The sequence below is a fragment of the Ptychodera flava genome, chromosome 1, assembly GCF_041260155.1.
Source record: "Ptychodera flava strain L36383 chromosome 1, AS_Pfla_20210202, whole genome shotgun sequence".
NCBI classification, from domain to species: domain Eukaryota; kingdom Metazoa; phylum Hemichordata; class Enteropneusta; family Ptychoderidae; genus Ptychodera; species Ptychodera flava.
The window spans coordinates 46,760,777-46,779,211 of NC_091928.1; the positions used below are offsets into that span (position 1 = coordinate 46,760,777).

Sequence of the window (18,435 nt, forward strand, 5' to 3'; positions counted from 1 at the left end):
TTTTAGTGGTCTTGCTCTTCGAGTAGCGAGGCAAGTATATTAATGTTTGGGTCTCGTTGTGAGTCCGTTTGGTGTTTCAGTTTGTTTGTTCTATGTTTCTTTACTTCAGTAAATTTTGTTTTGAATAGTGTGTCTTTTAGAATTTTGCCGAGGTTTGTGAATTTTTAGGCAATAATTACGGGGTACGGATTTTATGTTTTCTTGATCAAGATACTTACAAGTATCATGATCGATGTGTTTGTTTCCGTACATTTTGTTTAATAGTTCGTGTACTTTGTTTACTATTTGTTCTGTGTCGTCACTGGCTAGTTGTGTATAATACTTAGTGTTGCGTAATTGCCTTTCGCATTCGTGTACGTAATCTTTTGTGTTGACAAAGACAAAACCCGACCCTTGTCAAAGGTTTTTTACGGTAATTTGTCTACTGTTTGCAAGCTGGTTTATCGCGATTCTTTGGGCACGCGACATGTTTTGTTTCCTTGTTTGAAAGGGTATCTCTAGAAGTGCGAGTTTAGCAGCTTCAGATAGCTTTCAGGTTTTTGTTATTTTTTGCTGTTCGTGGAGTCCAATTTCACTTTTCTTTGAATTGGTGTTGTTGCGATTGTTCGTGTCTCACGATGTCTCCGGTGTTTGGCTTAATTGCTAATGAAACTTTTAATGTTAATTGTTTCCAAGTCAACTATCCAAGCATTTTGAGAGGGGTGATCAAAAAGGCCAGAACAGCCAATTTTGACCAACCGGGTTCAAGAACCCGGGAAAGGTGTTAAAAGTGTGCGATACGACATAAACATTACGAACAGTAGGATTAAGATAGGTATGAATAATCCAAACTGCCCAGTTTCTGTGTGGGGAAAAGTTGGAATGGGATAGAATTTTAACAAATACTGTCAAGACGTTGGTCGACTCTATTCCGGTGATTTGAAAAACAAAATCCACAGTTATTTTGAAGAGGAAGTTGATTTGGATGACGTTCATTCTTGTCATCGTCCTTCGTACTCTTTCGAACTTATTTGTAAAGGCACTGATGACCATATTATTTTGAATTGTCCCTTGTATAAATTTGAAAAGGGTAGCATTTATAAATTCTTGATTATGTCAAATTTTCATAGGAACAATAAACGTCAAGATACAGTTTGGAGAGATCTGCTTTCACTTACGGAAAATATAAAACCTTTATTCACTTCTTGTTATCTCAGTCCAATTCCCAAAAAAGAAGGAGATCTTCAATGGCGTCTTCTCCACGGTGCGTGCGCAACTGGCTCGTTTATGTTCCATTCTGGGTATAGCTCATCCTCTGATTGTATTTTCTGTAGTGCCAGAGATGACCTTTTACACATATTTTTAGAATGCCCTCGTCTTTCTCCCTTGTTCATTCTCCTTCGTAAACTCTGTCACCTTTTTCTTGGTCAGGAATGCAAGATTTTATTCTGGTGGTTTGTTTTAGGCCCACCCTTTGATAAATCATACATGGACAAGAATACTTTTGCGCTTTTAAATTTCCTTTTTACGACAGCTAAAATTGCAATTCATGTAACAAGACGAAATGCAATTAATGGTCATGATCCCTCAATCAGTAATATGCTTGTTTCTGTTTTTAAAAGGCGAGTTTGTGCTCGCATTTTAGAAGAATATAATTACTTCACGCTCAATTCAAACATAAGTGCTTTCAAAAACATTTGGTGTATTAATAACGTCATTGCTTCTCTAGACATTGATGGAACTTTTACTATTGATTCAATTTTGTTGTAAAGAAAATGCTTTCACCTCTAAGCACACTTTCCCTTTTGCCAAATCCTATCTCGTCCTGGGCACCGTACTCCTCACGGAATGGAAGGGGGTGGTCAGTTGGGAGGATTCTTCGTAAGCATGTACACATGCCAACGAAAAGTTTTCTCAATATACCCCTTCTCATTGGCGGTTAGGTGGCTTTTTTCTGCAAGATGTAAGGTGTTCCTGTCCTATTCCTCGCAAATTTCTGTCACTTTTTCTTGTTTCGGATGTTTGTTCGCTTTCTCCTATTCAGTGGAGATTTTTCATGCACCTCGCATCTTGCCTTTTGTCATTAACAAAATTGTGCTTTTTTTCAGATTTAATTGGTTTCCTTCCCATGTTGAAAGTGAAATAGCTACCTGTTTGCCTTTTCACCAGTTCTCTCCGTCTCGCTCCAGCATCAGTATCATAGCCATTTTGCAGTTTTTGCTGATTTTTACAGTCCAATTTTGTTTAGTATTTTCAGTAATTGACCATCATTTGCCCTAAAGCATTTGTCAGATTTCATTTTTGCTTTTTGTCTCAAAATTTGAATTGTTTTGATATGTACTTGTCTGTACAGGAGACTATTTTTTAGTAATAAACGTTTATTTGAAAAATCAAAAATCTTTTTCTCCTTCTACTTCTTTTTCTCCTTCTACACCAAGTCGTATTCTGGGAATTCTACTACTTCCATTGGTTTGTTAGGTAGGACCAAGCAAACAGCACCGTTCATTTCCTTGGCATTGGTAATTAGCTTACAGACTGCATCGGTGACATAGGACATTCTATGGAAATGATGGAATAACACATGGAAAAATATGGAAAACTTCATTAATTTTGTTATAATCAACAACAAGAGCGATATTTACGGTGTGTATCTTCAACCGCAAACATCGTAAAGTATTCAAGTTAGTAATTAGCTGAAATGAAAATGCTAACTTTCTCTCACTGCTGTCATATTATTGAATTATCAAGTTTGTTTGCTCCGTATGATATTGAGTGATGTATGTGAGAGTGCTGCATGAGTCGAAATCGTATGCAAGGTTTGGGGTCAGAAAACTGCAACACCTTAGCTCGGTTATTTACCTACGCTTTGTCAACAGCGGTCTGGCTCGATGTAAAAATGCAAATAACTTTTATTATATATCATATATTTTATGTATATAAAGACAGCCGAGTAAGCCGTTCGATCGACTGTATTTCTAGTATGGGCCATGCAAAATCGTTTAAACTCTTAGCAGTTCAAATACATTACTTGATTAATGCTAAATAATTAAAAGTTTGCCACGGGCTGCCGTTCCTTAAGGTTTTCAATTTTCTTCCAAGAACAAGCAATACTCACGGTGTACTTGTTATATTCTTAGTGGTACTGACAACCAGTTCTGGATAGCGCGTGACGAGGTTTGTTTGAAGCTCGGTGTCTATTTTGCCGGGACAAATTGCTGACACGCAAATATCATTTTCCAGAAACCTTGGCTCCTTCTGTCGAAAAACAAATAAATCATAGAGCTAGATTAAAGCTAACTATGAAGATGGGAACTGTTTCCGGCTGTATCGTTAAATTTAATATACTATCTATAGTATATAACGATTAAGCCGTGGAAATAGTGCTGGATAGTCTTGGATGGATTGTTAGATCCTTGCAACTGATTATGGGGATGTACAAATATTTTTCACCTTCCGACATTGCAAGCTATATTTTCTGAATTTTAGACACTCTTATAGTTGAATTTCGTGTGAATATTTTTTTGAATAACTAGCTTGTAGTGAGTATAATTTCCTGCAGATTCTGCTTTTTTTCAAATGTTCAAGGTCACCAACCTCTACGATGTGCTAATGGTCAGTCCGTTGTACTGGTTGGTGAGAAATCATATCAGTGACGTATGACTGCAGTACAGGGCGTCGCCCTGTTCAGGTCAGCGTGCACTCAACGCACAACGCGCAGAACCACTGAACCGTTTAAATTATTACATGCATCAATGATTGCGGCTGCATCGGCAGTGATCATGATCATATTGATAACAATATGCAGTATGTAAGGGGAGAGAGGTTGCCGCCAAAAGACAGTTATAATTATTTGATTATTTTTTCATTATCATGGCATTATTTCATACTTTGTATGATAACATTTAATAAATGTAATAATATGAAAACAAGTAATTGAAAAAAAGGAATAGATAATTAAGCGATAATGAGATAATAAATACAAATATTTTGGGTGATCTTACTCATAGGACGCATGACATCCATTGTTGCAACCTTGCTGTCTTCAAACAGCTATCTTAAGCATTAGCGGTAAGCAGTTATCATGTTTCTAGCCAGAGTAAGGGTAATCAAGGCCGTAGCCTGCAGGGTTGGGAGTCACCCGCAAAACTGAATTTTCCATATTGCCATTATGTAAATTGATGTAAATTACCCAAATTAAAGCTAAGGCTCAGTTCTCTTTGGCAAGTTGTTCAGGCTATGACCTTGGTAACAGCGTGTTGATGTAAGAGAAATCGAAACCAGATCTGATCAACCTGTCAGACCATCCGGCTTTTTAAACTGCGGTAGAGATACTCGGTAAATTAGGAAAAGATGCATTTCGATATACACTATCATGCCTAACGTATCATTTATTAATCGTGATTAGCTGAGACTAACTCAAGTGACACAGAGGAAACATGATATAACATAGCTAGAAATTTTGAATGGTATGATCCTGAATAATTAAACGTATGAAGAATAAATAAAGGGTGAGGAGATGGATGATTTTATCTGTTGAGAGTTATGTCATGTTTCTATAATTTGTACCGGTTACTGTAAATTTTCATTCTAGTGATTCGCCAAATTTCAACATTTCGCCACTTGGGCTTGAATTCCCACGATTTGCCGGAGGTGTAATTCTTCAAAATTGGCGGCAAATTTACATTTCCAAGTCTCTTCTGTTTAAATTCAATGGCAGCGCCATTCCAGGCACCCGCATGTCTCGTGAATTCCTATGATTATGCATGAAATGTCTCACGCAAGGTTGGACAATAGAAAGACAATGTAGTCGAACTTTTATCAGAACTGTAGCTGTTAAGTATCGCTTTTCATATTTCACAGCTTGGATTTAAAACAATGGTGTTGTGACATGTCTCATGCATACTATGTATTAATCATTGTGAAACAAGCGTTGGCAAGTTTTCTTGTCGACAAAGTATTGTAAATTTGAGAGTCGGACTTTGGGGGCCTTGGAATGAGCATGGAGGTAGGAAGAGAAAATACGGCGCCATCAACGTCCTGTGTAATGGAGTGAGCATTTCTCCAGGCTCTCGGAGCGAAGAGTTGCCCCAGGCAGCCATCAGGCTGACCTGGGGAAATAAAGTTTCGAGCGCAACGTTAATTCCTGTGTCGCCTGATCTATATATTTACTCCATCTACGCGTACTGTGGTCAGACCCCGATTCCTGATTCCGAACAGCCAAGAACATTTCTTACCATTTGATAGAAGATGGATAGTAGAAGAAAAGTTTACTATGGCGACTATTAATATCAAATTAATAATATATTGATCGCAAAAAGACTTACACAGACGGAGCGCACCAACGTTACAATTCCAGCTTTTGTAACGTTGTAAACTGGTTGCAAGAATATTGGTATCAGTGCTAGAAAGTAATAGAATGTTGGATTTTATTAGATTACATGAATCGCGCCATATTTGTAATCCCTCTCCTTGTCTCTTTCGCTTTCTCCTTCTCTGTCAACTCGTCTGTCTGTTCGTCCATCTAAGCTGTCTGTAATCAACGACGTACACTACGTTAGTTTTCATTCCTGTGACTTCTACGGAAATGCCTCTTACTTAATAGCGTGGTCACGGGCATCTTGAAGAAAGGTATGCTTGTATTATTATAGATATGGCTTTCGCCAGCCTTTTAGGATTGTCGTCAAAAATCTCGCACAAAAAGCAAGGAAAAAAGGAATAAATAATAACTAGTAATAAGGAAAAAGTCAATGAATAAAACTGTAAACAAACTACACAATGATTCAGGGAGTGATAGAGGAACAAAAAGATAGACAAATCATAAACAAATAAATAAACAAATAATGACACAAATAAACAAATATACAAATAAACAAATGTCTGTACCAACGCATGATGATGTATGGACGACAGTCCCACCAGTTCCTCCATGCTTGACGCCCATATATTCCAGAGCAAGATGAGTACCCCTGATGACGGACGTCTTTGTTTTCAAAATATACATGAAAAAGGGGAAATAAAATGCTTTAATGTTTGAACGTCGCAATGCTTGGAGGTGATCATATTTTGATTATACTTGTTCACACGGACCACTATTATTTCATGTCACTATTTGAAATCTTTCCTTGAAAATGTACTAATTAGGTTTTTTCTTGCCTCTTTAACAATTTCATTTTGGAAAGCGTCAAAGGGACTACTATACGTTTGCAGACTCCAAAAATGTGTTAATTCCCTTGATAGACTATGCCCATCACTCTGGCGACGATGGCGGCGCCCTTGGTGTTTTGGCCGTGTGAATAATGACTCAGTATTTCAGGAGAGAATACCATAGCTATGCTAGAGAATGAACCTATACACTCTAATTAAATGAACATACAACTTGAATGGTAATGAAACTACCAAGTTTATGTCCAAGGTTTTCTCCCATTCGATCTCGTTCAGTATCCCAGCGTTATTACACAGGACGTTGATGGCGCCGTATTTTCTCTTCGTTTCCTCGAACGCCGCTATAACGATAAAAATGATTATGCGGTAGAAATGTGAGTAATTAAAATAATCTGCCGGTACATGACCAAATCTTAACAGAAAGATACTAAAAATATACTGAACGGTGAAACCCTTAAATGCCTAGTATCAAATTTAATACTGTCCATACTTGATATCGTTGGGGACAACGTTAAAAGATCGATGTCTGATAAAAATGACAATTCTTTAGGTAAAGCGAGGGGGGTAACCTCAAAAGTTTTCTATCCGACAAAAACAAAATAACAATATCCTGCTTTTATTTCGTTAAGAATTTTAAAACATTGCGTAGTAATTACGCATTTTCGCTCCTGTTTTGGCAAAGTCGATCGAACCCTTTGATACTTTGATATTGGTGTTATATTTACTGTAACAGACCAAGAAAGTTATGAATGAAATACAGCTGTTTTCATTTGAATGATGTTGTCTTTTCCAATATCACACGTCCTGAAGATGTATCACAGTAAGGAAAAAATGGTAACCTCTAATCAACATTCAACAATTAAGTTTCATGGCGGGGTGTGCAAAACTTAAAGAATCAAGTTTTTTATCAGACATTGAACTTTTGATGTCGCCCCTTAGTACACTGTATATACCTGTATACGAGAATACGTATGATAGCGCATACATAAAAATTGGGTTTTCTTTCCTCCTTGCAACTGCTGGTTGCGCACTACACTGCTGATCCATTCATGGCACACTTTGTACAATGTATATGTTATGCATTAACTCACAGACAAATAGAAAGACAGACTAGCAACGTGGCACGCCGTTTGTTTCATGGTCGTCTCGGTAATTTATGGCCTTTTCATATTAAAATGGGCTTCACAGGTGTTAACCTTTTCGTTCGTGGTTGATAATTGCACGAGATTATGCGAAAAGTACGACGAGATTGCATCGTGCTGCATGTCGCGTACTTACTTTGTGTGCTCTCAGGGCAGAAAGACAGCTTCACGCCAATCAAAACATAACACGCCAGAGGTTTCATTAACACCTACTTCCATGACGAAATTGTGAAAGACGTTATGAGAGACCGTAAACCATTGAGTAAAATCAGACAGTATTGATTATTATATTCATAAAAATGTGAAAGGAATTTTTAAAATTGTAAAACTCACCTTCCCGAAGCTCAAAACTTTCCTGTTTTCGCCAGCACGCCAATTCTGCTCAGTGCCACAGGATAACAACAACACATACTTTCGTTCAAAAATTGGAGAAAATCCCGAAACTACCGAAGGGTGCATTGTTCGCACTCTTCGGAACAGAGAGTCGAGAGCGACCTGAGGGAGGCGAGGCGTACATGGCGGGCTTATATAACCGCTTCACACCTTGAACAATACCCGTTGCTAGTCTGTTTCTCTATTTGTCTGTGATTAACTCAAATGCTTTTTCTTCACACATGAATAAATTGTAATTCACTTATAAGATGGTGAAATATGCTGATAATTTTATCTCGAGGTTTATAAACCTTGTAAAACGTGAAGGAGAGGGGTGAAAGATTTCATATTATCTTATTTCTAGTTATATGCCCTGTTTTTATCAGAAAAGTGGCATTCGTTATTTAGGAGTGCTCTTGACACATTCACAATTATGTAGTTTTGTTTTTGGAACTCATGTATCTTTTTTCAAAAGATGACATATTTTCTCCAATTAGACATCTTAGAAACAGAAAATCGTAAATATAAAAAAAATATTTTCTCTACTACGTTATGTGGAAAGCAACGTTGACTTGATTAAATGTTAACTTGCCCACCTCTAAATTCCGTTTCAGACGTGACGTCACAGTGAATGTAGGATACTCTGTCTATACCATGGCCTTCGGTTAGCTCCTTCACGACGTCATTACCAAGTTCATCATTGATATCTAAGATGGATACGCCCTGCAATGTAAATTAAATAATTATTAGGATGTAATATGAGAGAGAGAGAGAGAGAGAGAGAGAGAGAGAGAGAGAGAGAGAGAGAGAGAGAGTGTGTTAAGGAGTCATGTAGCGACTTTGAGTTAATCATAACATGCTCTAATTGTTATTGCTTACACAATCTAAGGGCCTTACTACTGTCTATTTATACAATAAACACATTATATGACACATGCCATAAGTGGACGTTAGGGGGCCTTCAGTATTTATGAGGGGATGGGCCAGAGTATTTGGTCGGAACGGTCACATTTTCAAAACGTAGCCTGGCAGAGGGTCACAATCTACTTTGCCAAGTTTATGATAGATGCAAATAAATGAGTTTTGTGAGAAATTTAAAAACAAAACTACCATGTATCAACATTTTTGGTGAAATTCCAAAATCAAATTTCCTATACACACTATGCACTTGTAGCCTAATTATCCTAATCACAAGTAAATTTATGCCAATTATCGAACGTTTAAAAATGCACTGGTATTTACGGAAGCGTATTCGTGCCATTTTTTGTAAGAAAAAAAAAATTAAAAATCTCGTAATTACGAGTTTTTGATTCTCGTAATTACGAGTTTTTGATTCTCGTAATTACGAGTTTTAAATTCTCGTAATTACGAGAATTAAAATCTCGTAATTACGAGTTTTTGTTCTCGTAATTACGAGTTTTTGATTCTCGACACTATAAGCCCTGATTCTCTTAGTTATCAGACAATCCTTAATTACTCAGTCCTTATACAGATTTGAGCTCTTATTTCTCATACATATTGTTGGTTATTGTTCAATATGGTGTTTTTCAATATTGTATTATCTTGATTTATAAGGTGTAGTAAGCAATTATAATACACTCGTAGATGAATAAATAAATGAATGAACTTTGGACTGTTACATAGCTACAATTGTAGATATTCAGTATGTTATCCATTAGATCAAAAGTCAAGCATAATAGCGTGTAGATTTTGTCTGGCTGGATAAACACTCTTTTTAGGGTGAAATATCGATAGTATGACATTATGCAAATATTTCACATCTGTCAACACCTTTATTAGAGTCTCACAACCTGATAAACACCCCCTCCCCGCCTAAGGAGATAATCCCCGAACTACGAATACCTGCCGATGTGAGTTATTTTTTTTACATCCAGCATAGATTGGCAGTTGTCATCATGTTGGGTTTGCACTAGAAACTATGACGAACAACTGACATCTTCTGATACCCCTTCATGTCTGAAAAAGACATCAAAAACAGCAGTGAATGAGGAAGTCGGACAGATTTCTAACTTCCAGATTAGTATTATTTGCTGACAAAGATTGACACAATCAAAGTTTGTATGGGGACAGATAAAGTAAAGAATGTTTAGCAATCTGTGTCTTTGCATTGCTTCCTCCTAATGTAAAAGAATAGTACACAAACATGATTATGATCAAGATGAATGACCGAATTGAAGTGCAACTCATTTCAAGAACCCAAGAAATGATTGAAAATGGCAAATAACAGCGAAAATATGTTTATTTTTATCACAGGTGTTATCAAGTAGAAGTGATAAGTAAATCTCAAAATAGACGATGAGTTGAAATAACGCAGTGATAGTTAAATTTTCATATGCTTCCATAAACATTGAAATTACAAAATCATCATTATGCAAACATTCTGGCAATTTGAAAACCTCATAATTTTGAGATTTTTAGAAATTTGCGATTACTTGACTGTAGTTTTTGACGATGTATTCATTATTTGCAATGACAATGACGGACTATAGATTCTCATGACAAGTTAATTCTCGTAATTACGAGTTTTAATTCTCGTAATTACGAGTTTTTAATTCTGGTAATTACGAGTTTTAATTCTCGTAACTATGAATTTTTGAATCTCGATATTACTGGTTTTAATTCTCGTAATCATGTGTCTTCATTCTCGTTATCTACTCAAATGGCGTACTATCATGGCCTCTACACATTGTAGTTTTCCTCCAGCTACATTATTACCTCTATCTAACATTATTACAAGACTTTGGTCAGTCTGGGGGCATGATATATCATAGCCATTAACATGAGAATGTTGCAATAGTGTTAAGGAAGTCTGTGCCTGTATAGAAACAAAACACTTCAGCCATGTTGCTTAGTTTGCCAATTTAAGGGCAACTTGTAATCTGTAAACTCTGTACTTAGTGGATCAGCAAATCAAAATTAAAATTTACAGTTCTCACTTGCACCGAATGTCAAAAAGTTTGATACATCGCGACCATATTTGAAAAAATGCATTTATTCACAGCATAAATGTAATAAATAAAATTAAACTGAACTACAATTGATGACTAACAAACTTACAAGAAGAAAACAGTCAAATATTGATTGCAAATGGCATTGGTATTCTCAAACAGGTGCGTTTGTTAAATTGTGTCTAGCCTATCGCAATACGTTTCCATGTGATTTACTCAAAGTTCACCATCCATATTTTGGATCACTATCCGGTCAATCTGAAACTGATGGGAAAATAAGATATTTTAGAACATAATTCCATCACAACATGATGTATTAACAAACCCATCGATACAACGCACACTGCACGCATGAACGCACAATGCAAGGCAAGCTGTACAATGAAAATATTTTGCAACTATATTAAGCAGAATTAGTAGGTAATATGTACAATGCTCTTTAAGAGGAATTGACTTGACTTCTTTCAATTAATTCCTGTTATTACTTATCAACTGATAGGGACATTAAACAGATCGCCCTGCATCAACTTAGATGTGAGCGCACAGCAAACATGGAGCTGTTCATACAGCATGCATATGCATAGCCCTGCGTACAGGTCTGTGTATTCCCGGCGTTATAAGGCCTCCACCACAGCCCTGCAACGGTCTATGGAGATAACTGGCGACTGCGGTCCGGATCCGGATCGCAACGAAAAAACGGTCTTTTGGCCGAAATTCTTCTCTATCAGGGCAAAATCCTTTCCCTGCCTACCTTTACCTCCTAAGGACCCCCAGGAGGCCGTATAACGCCGGGTACACACAGACCTGTACGCAGGGCTAGCATATGCATGGTGGGTTGCTGTTGAACTAGGGGTCATACAGGTCAATCACTCTTATGCCGCGCATTCGTGGCTAGCACATCGGTGATCATTGGATGGCATAGGTCTCTTATCCATAACAGGAAACTGACCAATCTAGAAAGAAACATTTCAGTGAAAATTCAGGCCAACTACACCGCGTTTCCGACAAGAACTTTCCGTCCGCCCTTAGCTTAGCTGTGGCTGTGAGTGACCTTGACAACACTACATTCACTGATAATGGCGTCATTGAAAACAGTCGACGATGTAGTATGCTCATGTAATTCCGTTCAATTGCAGATCTTACCTTTCCGTTTTGTAACACTCAAACAACTGCCCAATGAAGTTCCTGCTTCTTAAAATGTTTGTAATTGTTGACTGACTTCGAACATGTCGCACTGTTGGTGTGGTCAAATGGCTGGCATGGAAGGACTCGTCCCTTTGAAGCATGTTGCGTTCTCTTTCACCACGTGTCATTAAAAGGAGAAGTCGGCTACAAATAGACGCTTTAGCACAGAAGTGTTAAATAAAACAAAACCCCAAGGAGCCCACGCAAATATTATTTGCTGAGCAGAAATATCACAAGAAAGGTGATGTCGAGAATTAAAATCTCATAATTACGAGAATCAAAATCTCGTAATTACGAGAATCAAAAACTCGTAATTACGAGAATCAAAAACTCGTAATTACGAGTTTTTGATTCTCGTAATTACGAGTTTTTATTTCTCGTAATTACGAGATTTCAAATCTCGTAATTACGAGATTTAAGAACTCGTAATTACGAGAATCAAAAACTCGTAATTACGAGTTTTTGATTCTCGTAATTACGAGATTTCAAATCTCGTAATTACGAGATTTCAAATCTCGTAATTACAAGAGTTCAAATCTCGAAATGACGAGAATAAAAACTCGTAAATACGAGAATCAAAAACTCGTAATTACGAGAATCAAAAACTCGTAATTACGAGAATCAAAAACTCGTAATTACGAGAATTTAATACATGTAATCATGAGAATCGGAAACTCATAAATATGGATATTGAAACATATTTTATAATTATCTTTCATGAAAATGTAAAGTCTGTAATTGTCATTATGATTGAATATTTATGATCAAAAGCTTTTTTCTAGTAGGCAAATCGGAAATTCCTAAACTTTTAAATGGTGTAGTAGTTATCAAAAAGCCAGCATGTGAGCATAATGATCATGTCGTAACGTCACGAGTCAAGTGAAAATTTACTTTTCATTGTGTTATATGATTCCATCTGATTGTCTAATTGAAATTTCCTTTTCATTTCCATTTAAATATTATCATTTCATCATCACTTTTTCGCTTTTATTTGCCATTTTCCTGTGTTCTTGAAAGGGATTTTATGTAAATGTCAATTAGTTCATCAAATAGATAATACACATTTTTCGTGTAGTGTTATTTTATGTTGAGAGGAAACAAAGAAAGGACACTCATCATACACAAGTCATACTTCTCTTATCTGTCTATGTACATTATTTTTACATGAAATGAAGCTTTGAAATCTTTCCAACTTTCTTGTTGAGGCCTACTGCTGTTTTAGATATGCTTTTCGTACATGAGGGGGATGTCGGACAGACACATAGAATACAGTAGGATAGTTCAAATATTTCAGAAGATGTTGGTTTCTCATTATGATTTCTAGTGTAGACACAAAATGAAAAAACTGACGGTCTGTACTAAATGTAAAAAGTTAACACCACTTAGGCAGGCACATGTAGTATCGGTGTTATCTCCTGAGAGGGGAGCTTTTCAGCTTGTCGGAGAAGACCCAAATATAGGTGTTTATAGGAGTGAAGTTTGGCATAATAGCATACTTATGCATTGCATCTTTAACTCTGAATGTATTGTCTATCCGGACAGACAAAATCTATAGGCCATGCTTGGCATGATGCTTTGCGTGACTTTTGATCTGCTGGATAAGTTACTGAATATCTACAATTATAAGCCATGTAACAGCCCCAAGTTTATTCATTCATTTATTCATTAACAAGTTTACTATACTTGCTCACTACACCTGATCGAGTCAAGATTCACGTTAACCTTTGTATTCGTTGAATTATGATCAACAATACGTATGAGCAGAGGTTCACACTAAAGAGCTCAAACACCATAGAAAGACTATGAGTTATTATAGTTTATGTCTCATAATATGTAGTAAAATCAAGGCTCATACTTAAGAGAGTCAGAAACTAGAAATCATGAGAATTGAAATCTCGTAATTACGAGAATCAAAAACTCGTAATTACGAGAATCAAAACTCGTAATTACGAGATTTTAAAATCGTAATAACGAGAATCAAAAACTCGTAATTACGAGAATCAAAACTCGTAATTACGAGATTTTTTAAATTTTTTTCTTACAAAAATGGCACGAATACGCTTCCACAGGTATTGCTAGTTTTATATCGATAAAATTAGTCAAAGTTTTCCCATAGACTACCTTGTATAACATACCAAGAATGAACACTTTTCGGTGAAGTTCCAAAATCGAATTTCTTGTACACATATGCATTTGTAACCACCATATTTTAGCCAAGCACACTTATGCCAATTATCAAACATCTATAAATACAAAGATATTGCCAGTTTTATATTGTAAAAAAGTGTTCACAATTTTCTCATAGAATGTCATGTATATGGGCTCCACATTTTCAGTGAAATGCCAAAATCTAATTTATTGTACCACGGTCCCTCACGGTCCCTCTTTTGTGGAGGGACCGTGATTGTACATACATACACTTGTATTCCCTGTTCTGTCATCCTATGTCTATAAATGCACAGATACTGTCAGTTTAACACTGAAACAAAACTCATAGTTTTCTCATAGACTCCCATAGTTGATCCACATTTTTGGTAAAATTCCAAAATCAAATTTCTTGTACCCATACACACTTGTAATCACCCTACTCTCATCAAGCACATTTATTTCCATTATCCAATGTCGATAAATGCACAGATATAGTCAGTTTCTACTCGACAAAATGTTAAGGTGGTTGGAAAGGCTAGAGCGTCAGTTATAAACTTCAACAAAACTATTAAAATATAAAAGTAGTGAACATTCTCTGTGGAATAAAAAAACTAGACATTTGGGCACAAAGGCATTACAGAGTTATAGGCTGTTGAAACTTCTGAGTGTATTAACTATAGTCGAGGTCCCCTAGCTTTTATTAAAATGTTTAAAAAGGGAAAGTCATTATATGCTGTTTTTCAGGAAAGTTTGACAAGGCGGTGCTTGCATTCAGAGTGAGTGACTGCTATTGTAAATGCATTTTTAGATTCTTTGAGTGTCAAAGAGGTGTCAAAAGTGAGATTAACCAAAAAGACTGCTCTGTGACTTCAAAAGAGGGGTGCAAATATGGCTTGTTTTCAATATTTTGACAGAATAACAGTTTTCCTACATAATTATATTACAATTTAATCCAACCTTTGAAATGAGATATAGACATGGAATTTTTACAGCCTAATAACAAGGTTACAGATAAGATATGTATGGCACAATTTTCCTGTATTTGAAGCACTTTTTGAAAAATCACATTTTGAAATTTGAAATAATTTTAAATAATTTTTTGATATGTAAACCCATGTAAAATCATAAAAACAAATTTTATTTACAAATCCTGCCATACAAATCTTACAATTAATAGTGTCAACATATTTATAACTAATTTGGTAATATTAATACTATCCAATTACTATTAAATTCAAATATGTATAGTGAATCCACAGTTTTTGTTAAATTCCGAAGTCCAGTCATGTAGCCTATTAACACATCCCATATTTGTGGAGTCAGCATTGTTATTGTTGAAAATGGAATTCAAGTCCAGAAAAGAATCAATTTGTCAACAATAGCAATAGTCATTACGCCTACATGGGTTTGTTGACAAGCAGAATACTTGGCATTCTAAAATGCTGTAGGGAGTTGGACAAGAAACAGCATGGGATACACAGAAGAAGAAAACTAAAAGTATGACAAAAATTATTATAGCAAATCTCCCTTTGATATCTTTGCTTATAATATAACAACGTCAGCAGTTTATTCAAGGTTACACTCACATTTTGGAGGGAGAGGGAGGGTCACATTTAAGAAAGGGCCGTCAGGGGGAGGGTTATGTTTTAGAAACTTGCATCAGGGTGTCATTTTACGTGATGAACCAGCCTCAATTTTCTCCGGCCAACTCCCTCATAACAACTTAAGGTTCCCTTACGAGCAAACTGTTTCTTCAAACCCTGTGGTTGTAAACCTAAACGAGAAACTCGGATATGGATGGCACATATCCTAACTTTGTATTTCTTTACATCAACTGTCATGTGGTGGTTCTTCAGACGATAACGGTGCACTCGGAGGCGAAGGTCACGATGTTCATGATGTTCTCTTTCTCATCTTCCGATTCCATCAAATTTCAGCTGTTTGTCTCTCAGGTCTAACACATTATCGAGTTTCCTATTTTGTCGTGTACTTTGCCTGACTTCTTACGTCATCTAACTCAGTGATATCTGGCCCCGCCCGCTATTCGATTCTAAACTGGCCAATTTTCAATCTACAAACTTTAGAAAGTTGTAGTAAAGAAATTGACCTGTGGGCGGGAAGAGAGAGAAAAGAGTGGGCAAAACATCAAGGGCAAACACAACGTTCTGAGCCTGAAATCCTTGAGTGTATCTCAGTTTCCTGCCCGCGGTAAAGGAACGATGACGTGTCACATAAAGTGTATTCGTTCCGATTGCTTTATTCAGCCAACATCAACCACGCTTGTAAATCGCCATTACAACTATATATACAGCCTCAAAGCATTGGAGAACCCAGAAGTAAGCAAATGTTCAACAAGTCCAATAGAGGGCGCTAGACCGCCAGCATCTACACCGAAAGTGTGAATAGTGTGGATACAGAAAATGAAAATGGTGGAATAAAGCAAAAAAACCCAAAAAAACAAACATAACAACTACTACTAAGATTAAAGAAGAACGACTAATAACACTTAACACAAATGGGTTAAGAAACCCAACAAAAAGGAAGCAATGCTTTGAATTCATAAAAAGACAGAGAGCAGACATCATATTTCTACAGGAAACACACTGTGCATCACAGATTGAATCTGACGCATGGACAAAAGAATGGGGTGGTGAGGGAATATGGAACAACTATAAAAACAATAGCAGAGGAACAGCCATACTCTGGAAGAAAGATTGCGAACTTGACATTAAGGTAATTAAAATGGCTCACGAAGGACGAACTATTATTGCTATGTTAAAATATGACAATGTTAATATTTTACTTCTGAACATCTATGCTCCAAACTCTGTTAAAGAACGAAAAAACTATTTCAATTACTCAGTAAGGAAATTGAAATAGCCTCACGAGATCATGTATCAGATTCCATAATATGTGGCGGTGATTTCAACTGCGTTGTAGATACATCCAAAGATAAGATATCCTCAGCTAGGTTGTGTAATGATAGTAGTGTACAGGATGAATCAGTTCAATCTGACTGATGTTTGGAGAAGACTACACCCACATCATCTCCAATACACGTGGCAGAGACTTTGCAAAGACAAAAAGAACTATCAGACAAAGGTCAGACTGGACCGGTGGCTCACGAGCGACTTGTTTATTGAGGTTAAAAAGTGTGAAATTTTATCGTGTATTATTTCAGATCATCAAGCAGTTGTAGTTGATATGGAATATTTAGAAGGTGTAAAACGTGGGAAAGGGACATGGAAATTCAATAACAGTCACCTGTCATGTTCTCATTTCAAAAACCAAGTAGAAAACCGCTGGAAATTTTGGCAAACTCGAAAACCTCTTTTTGATGACATTTCAGTTTGGTGGGAAAAAGGCAAGGATAAACTTCGGGAATTGGCCATTTCGTATAGTTTATAGAAAAACAGAAGTAATAAGAAACATCGTAATCTGTTGGAAAAAAGACTGCACAATATGATGACATCAGATCAATCCGCAAGTGATATTGAAGAGGTTAAAAACCAGTTAAAATCATATGAATTAACTCAAATACAAGGACAGCAAATTCGATAAAGGGCCCAATAGGTTGAACAAGGAGAGAAGTCTTCAAAATTAGTCTCCTCAATGTAGACTATAAGGTTCATAACATTTTACAGATCGTTAGGAGAGAAAAGAGCATGTCATGTTATGACTCATTACAATGGAAAGGTACCCCGTGCAGTGTCAGTATATTTGAAGCAATAGATCACTGTCAGATAACGCGACACCTTCCATTTGCAAGATTTGTGATTCATGAATATTAACGTCAATTCCTGCACCTTGCCAGTGTCTCAACTGAACATTTACAACTGTGAGAGAGGAGACTGATGGAATCGACCAAAGTAGAGTGCCGAAAAATCTGCTTCGACGACCCGCATTGCACTACTGTCAGGTCGTTGTACAAAGGCAGGGCTCGGTAGACGCCCTGACCTACTTCCAATACGTAATTGTTACAAAACATGCCAAGAGATCACAAGAAGGCTTATTTCTACAGAATATTGTTCGGCAATGTGTATTTCTACATGCCTCACCTTTGCCCCTTCCTGGAGAAATCTTTCAGCCAGTGCCCTTCCAATTCCGCCACAGCCACCAGTTATCATCGCAACTTTACCGTCCATTTTGCCGTCAGTAGTTACGTAATCAATTTAAGCATATATAGGGCATGTATGTCAACTTTAGGGGCTTGTCAGATTCTTCAGCCCGTGGGGGACGAGGATCCAGGGGAAGTCACCCAATTTCGACTTTCGTAATGGGGTAAATGCTCAATAGCGGGTAGGTCAGTGTGTTTTTAATGAAGGCAAGGCTCAAACTTTCATAGGTGCACCATACCTGCCACGAATTGCAAATCCGAGAAGTATACTGTCGCCGGGGTGATTTATTGCTATTGTATAATAACAGTATATTGAAATTTTGGCACAGAACGTCTAAAAAATTTTTTGCTCTAACTGAGA

The 18,435-nt window shown here is 36.8% G+C and overlaps 1 protein-coding gene across 1 annotated transcript; it reads right to left on the reverse strand.

The window, feature by feature from the left end:
* Window positions 1–2,407: 2,407 nt before the first annotated feature.
* On the reverse strand, window positions 2,408–18,102 carry LOC139145182 (15-hydroxyprostaglandin dehydrogenase [NAD(+)]-like). The gene is made up of 7 exons (XM_070716175.1): window positions 18,016–18,102; window positions 8,252–8,378; window positions 6,376–6,482; window positions 5,863–5,959; window positions 5,418–5,509; window positions 3,095–3,234; window positions 2,408–2,537 (listed from the first exon to the last, which is right to left on the reverse strand). The coding sequence occupies exons 1-7, from the start codon at window positions 18,100–18,102 to the stop codon at window positions 2,408–2,410; spliced, it is 780 nt and encodes a 259-aa protein (XP_070572276.1).
* Between the last annotated feature and the right edge of the window lie 333 nt (window positions 18,103–18,435).

Coding starts and splice junctions, on each gene's coding strand:
- LOC139145182 (XM_070716175.1), bottom strand. CDS start 18,102: ATGGACGGTAAAGTTGCGATGATAACTGGTGGCTGTGGCGGAATTGGA. Junction 6,483..8,251: donor GTCTGAAACGGAATTTAGAG/GTGGGCAAGTTA, acceptor TTATCGTTATAG/CGGCGTTCGAGGAAACGAAG. Junction 5,960..6,375: donor AAACCTTGGACATAAACTTG/GTAGTTTCATTA, acceptor TTGAAAACAAAG/ACGTCCGTCATCAGGGGTAC.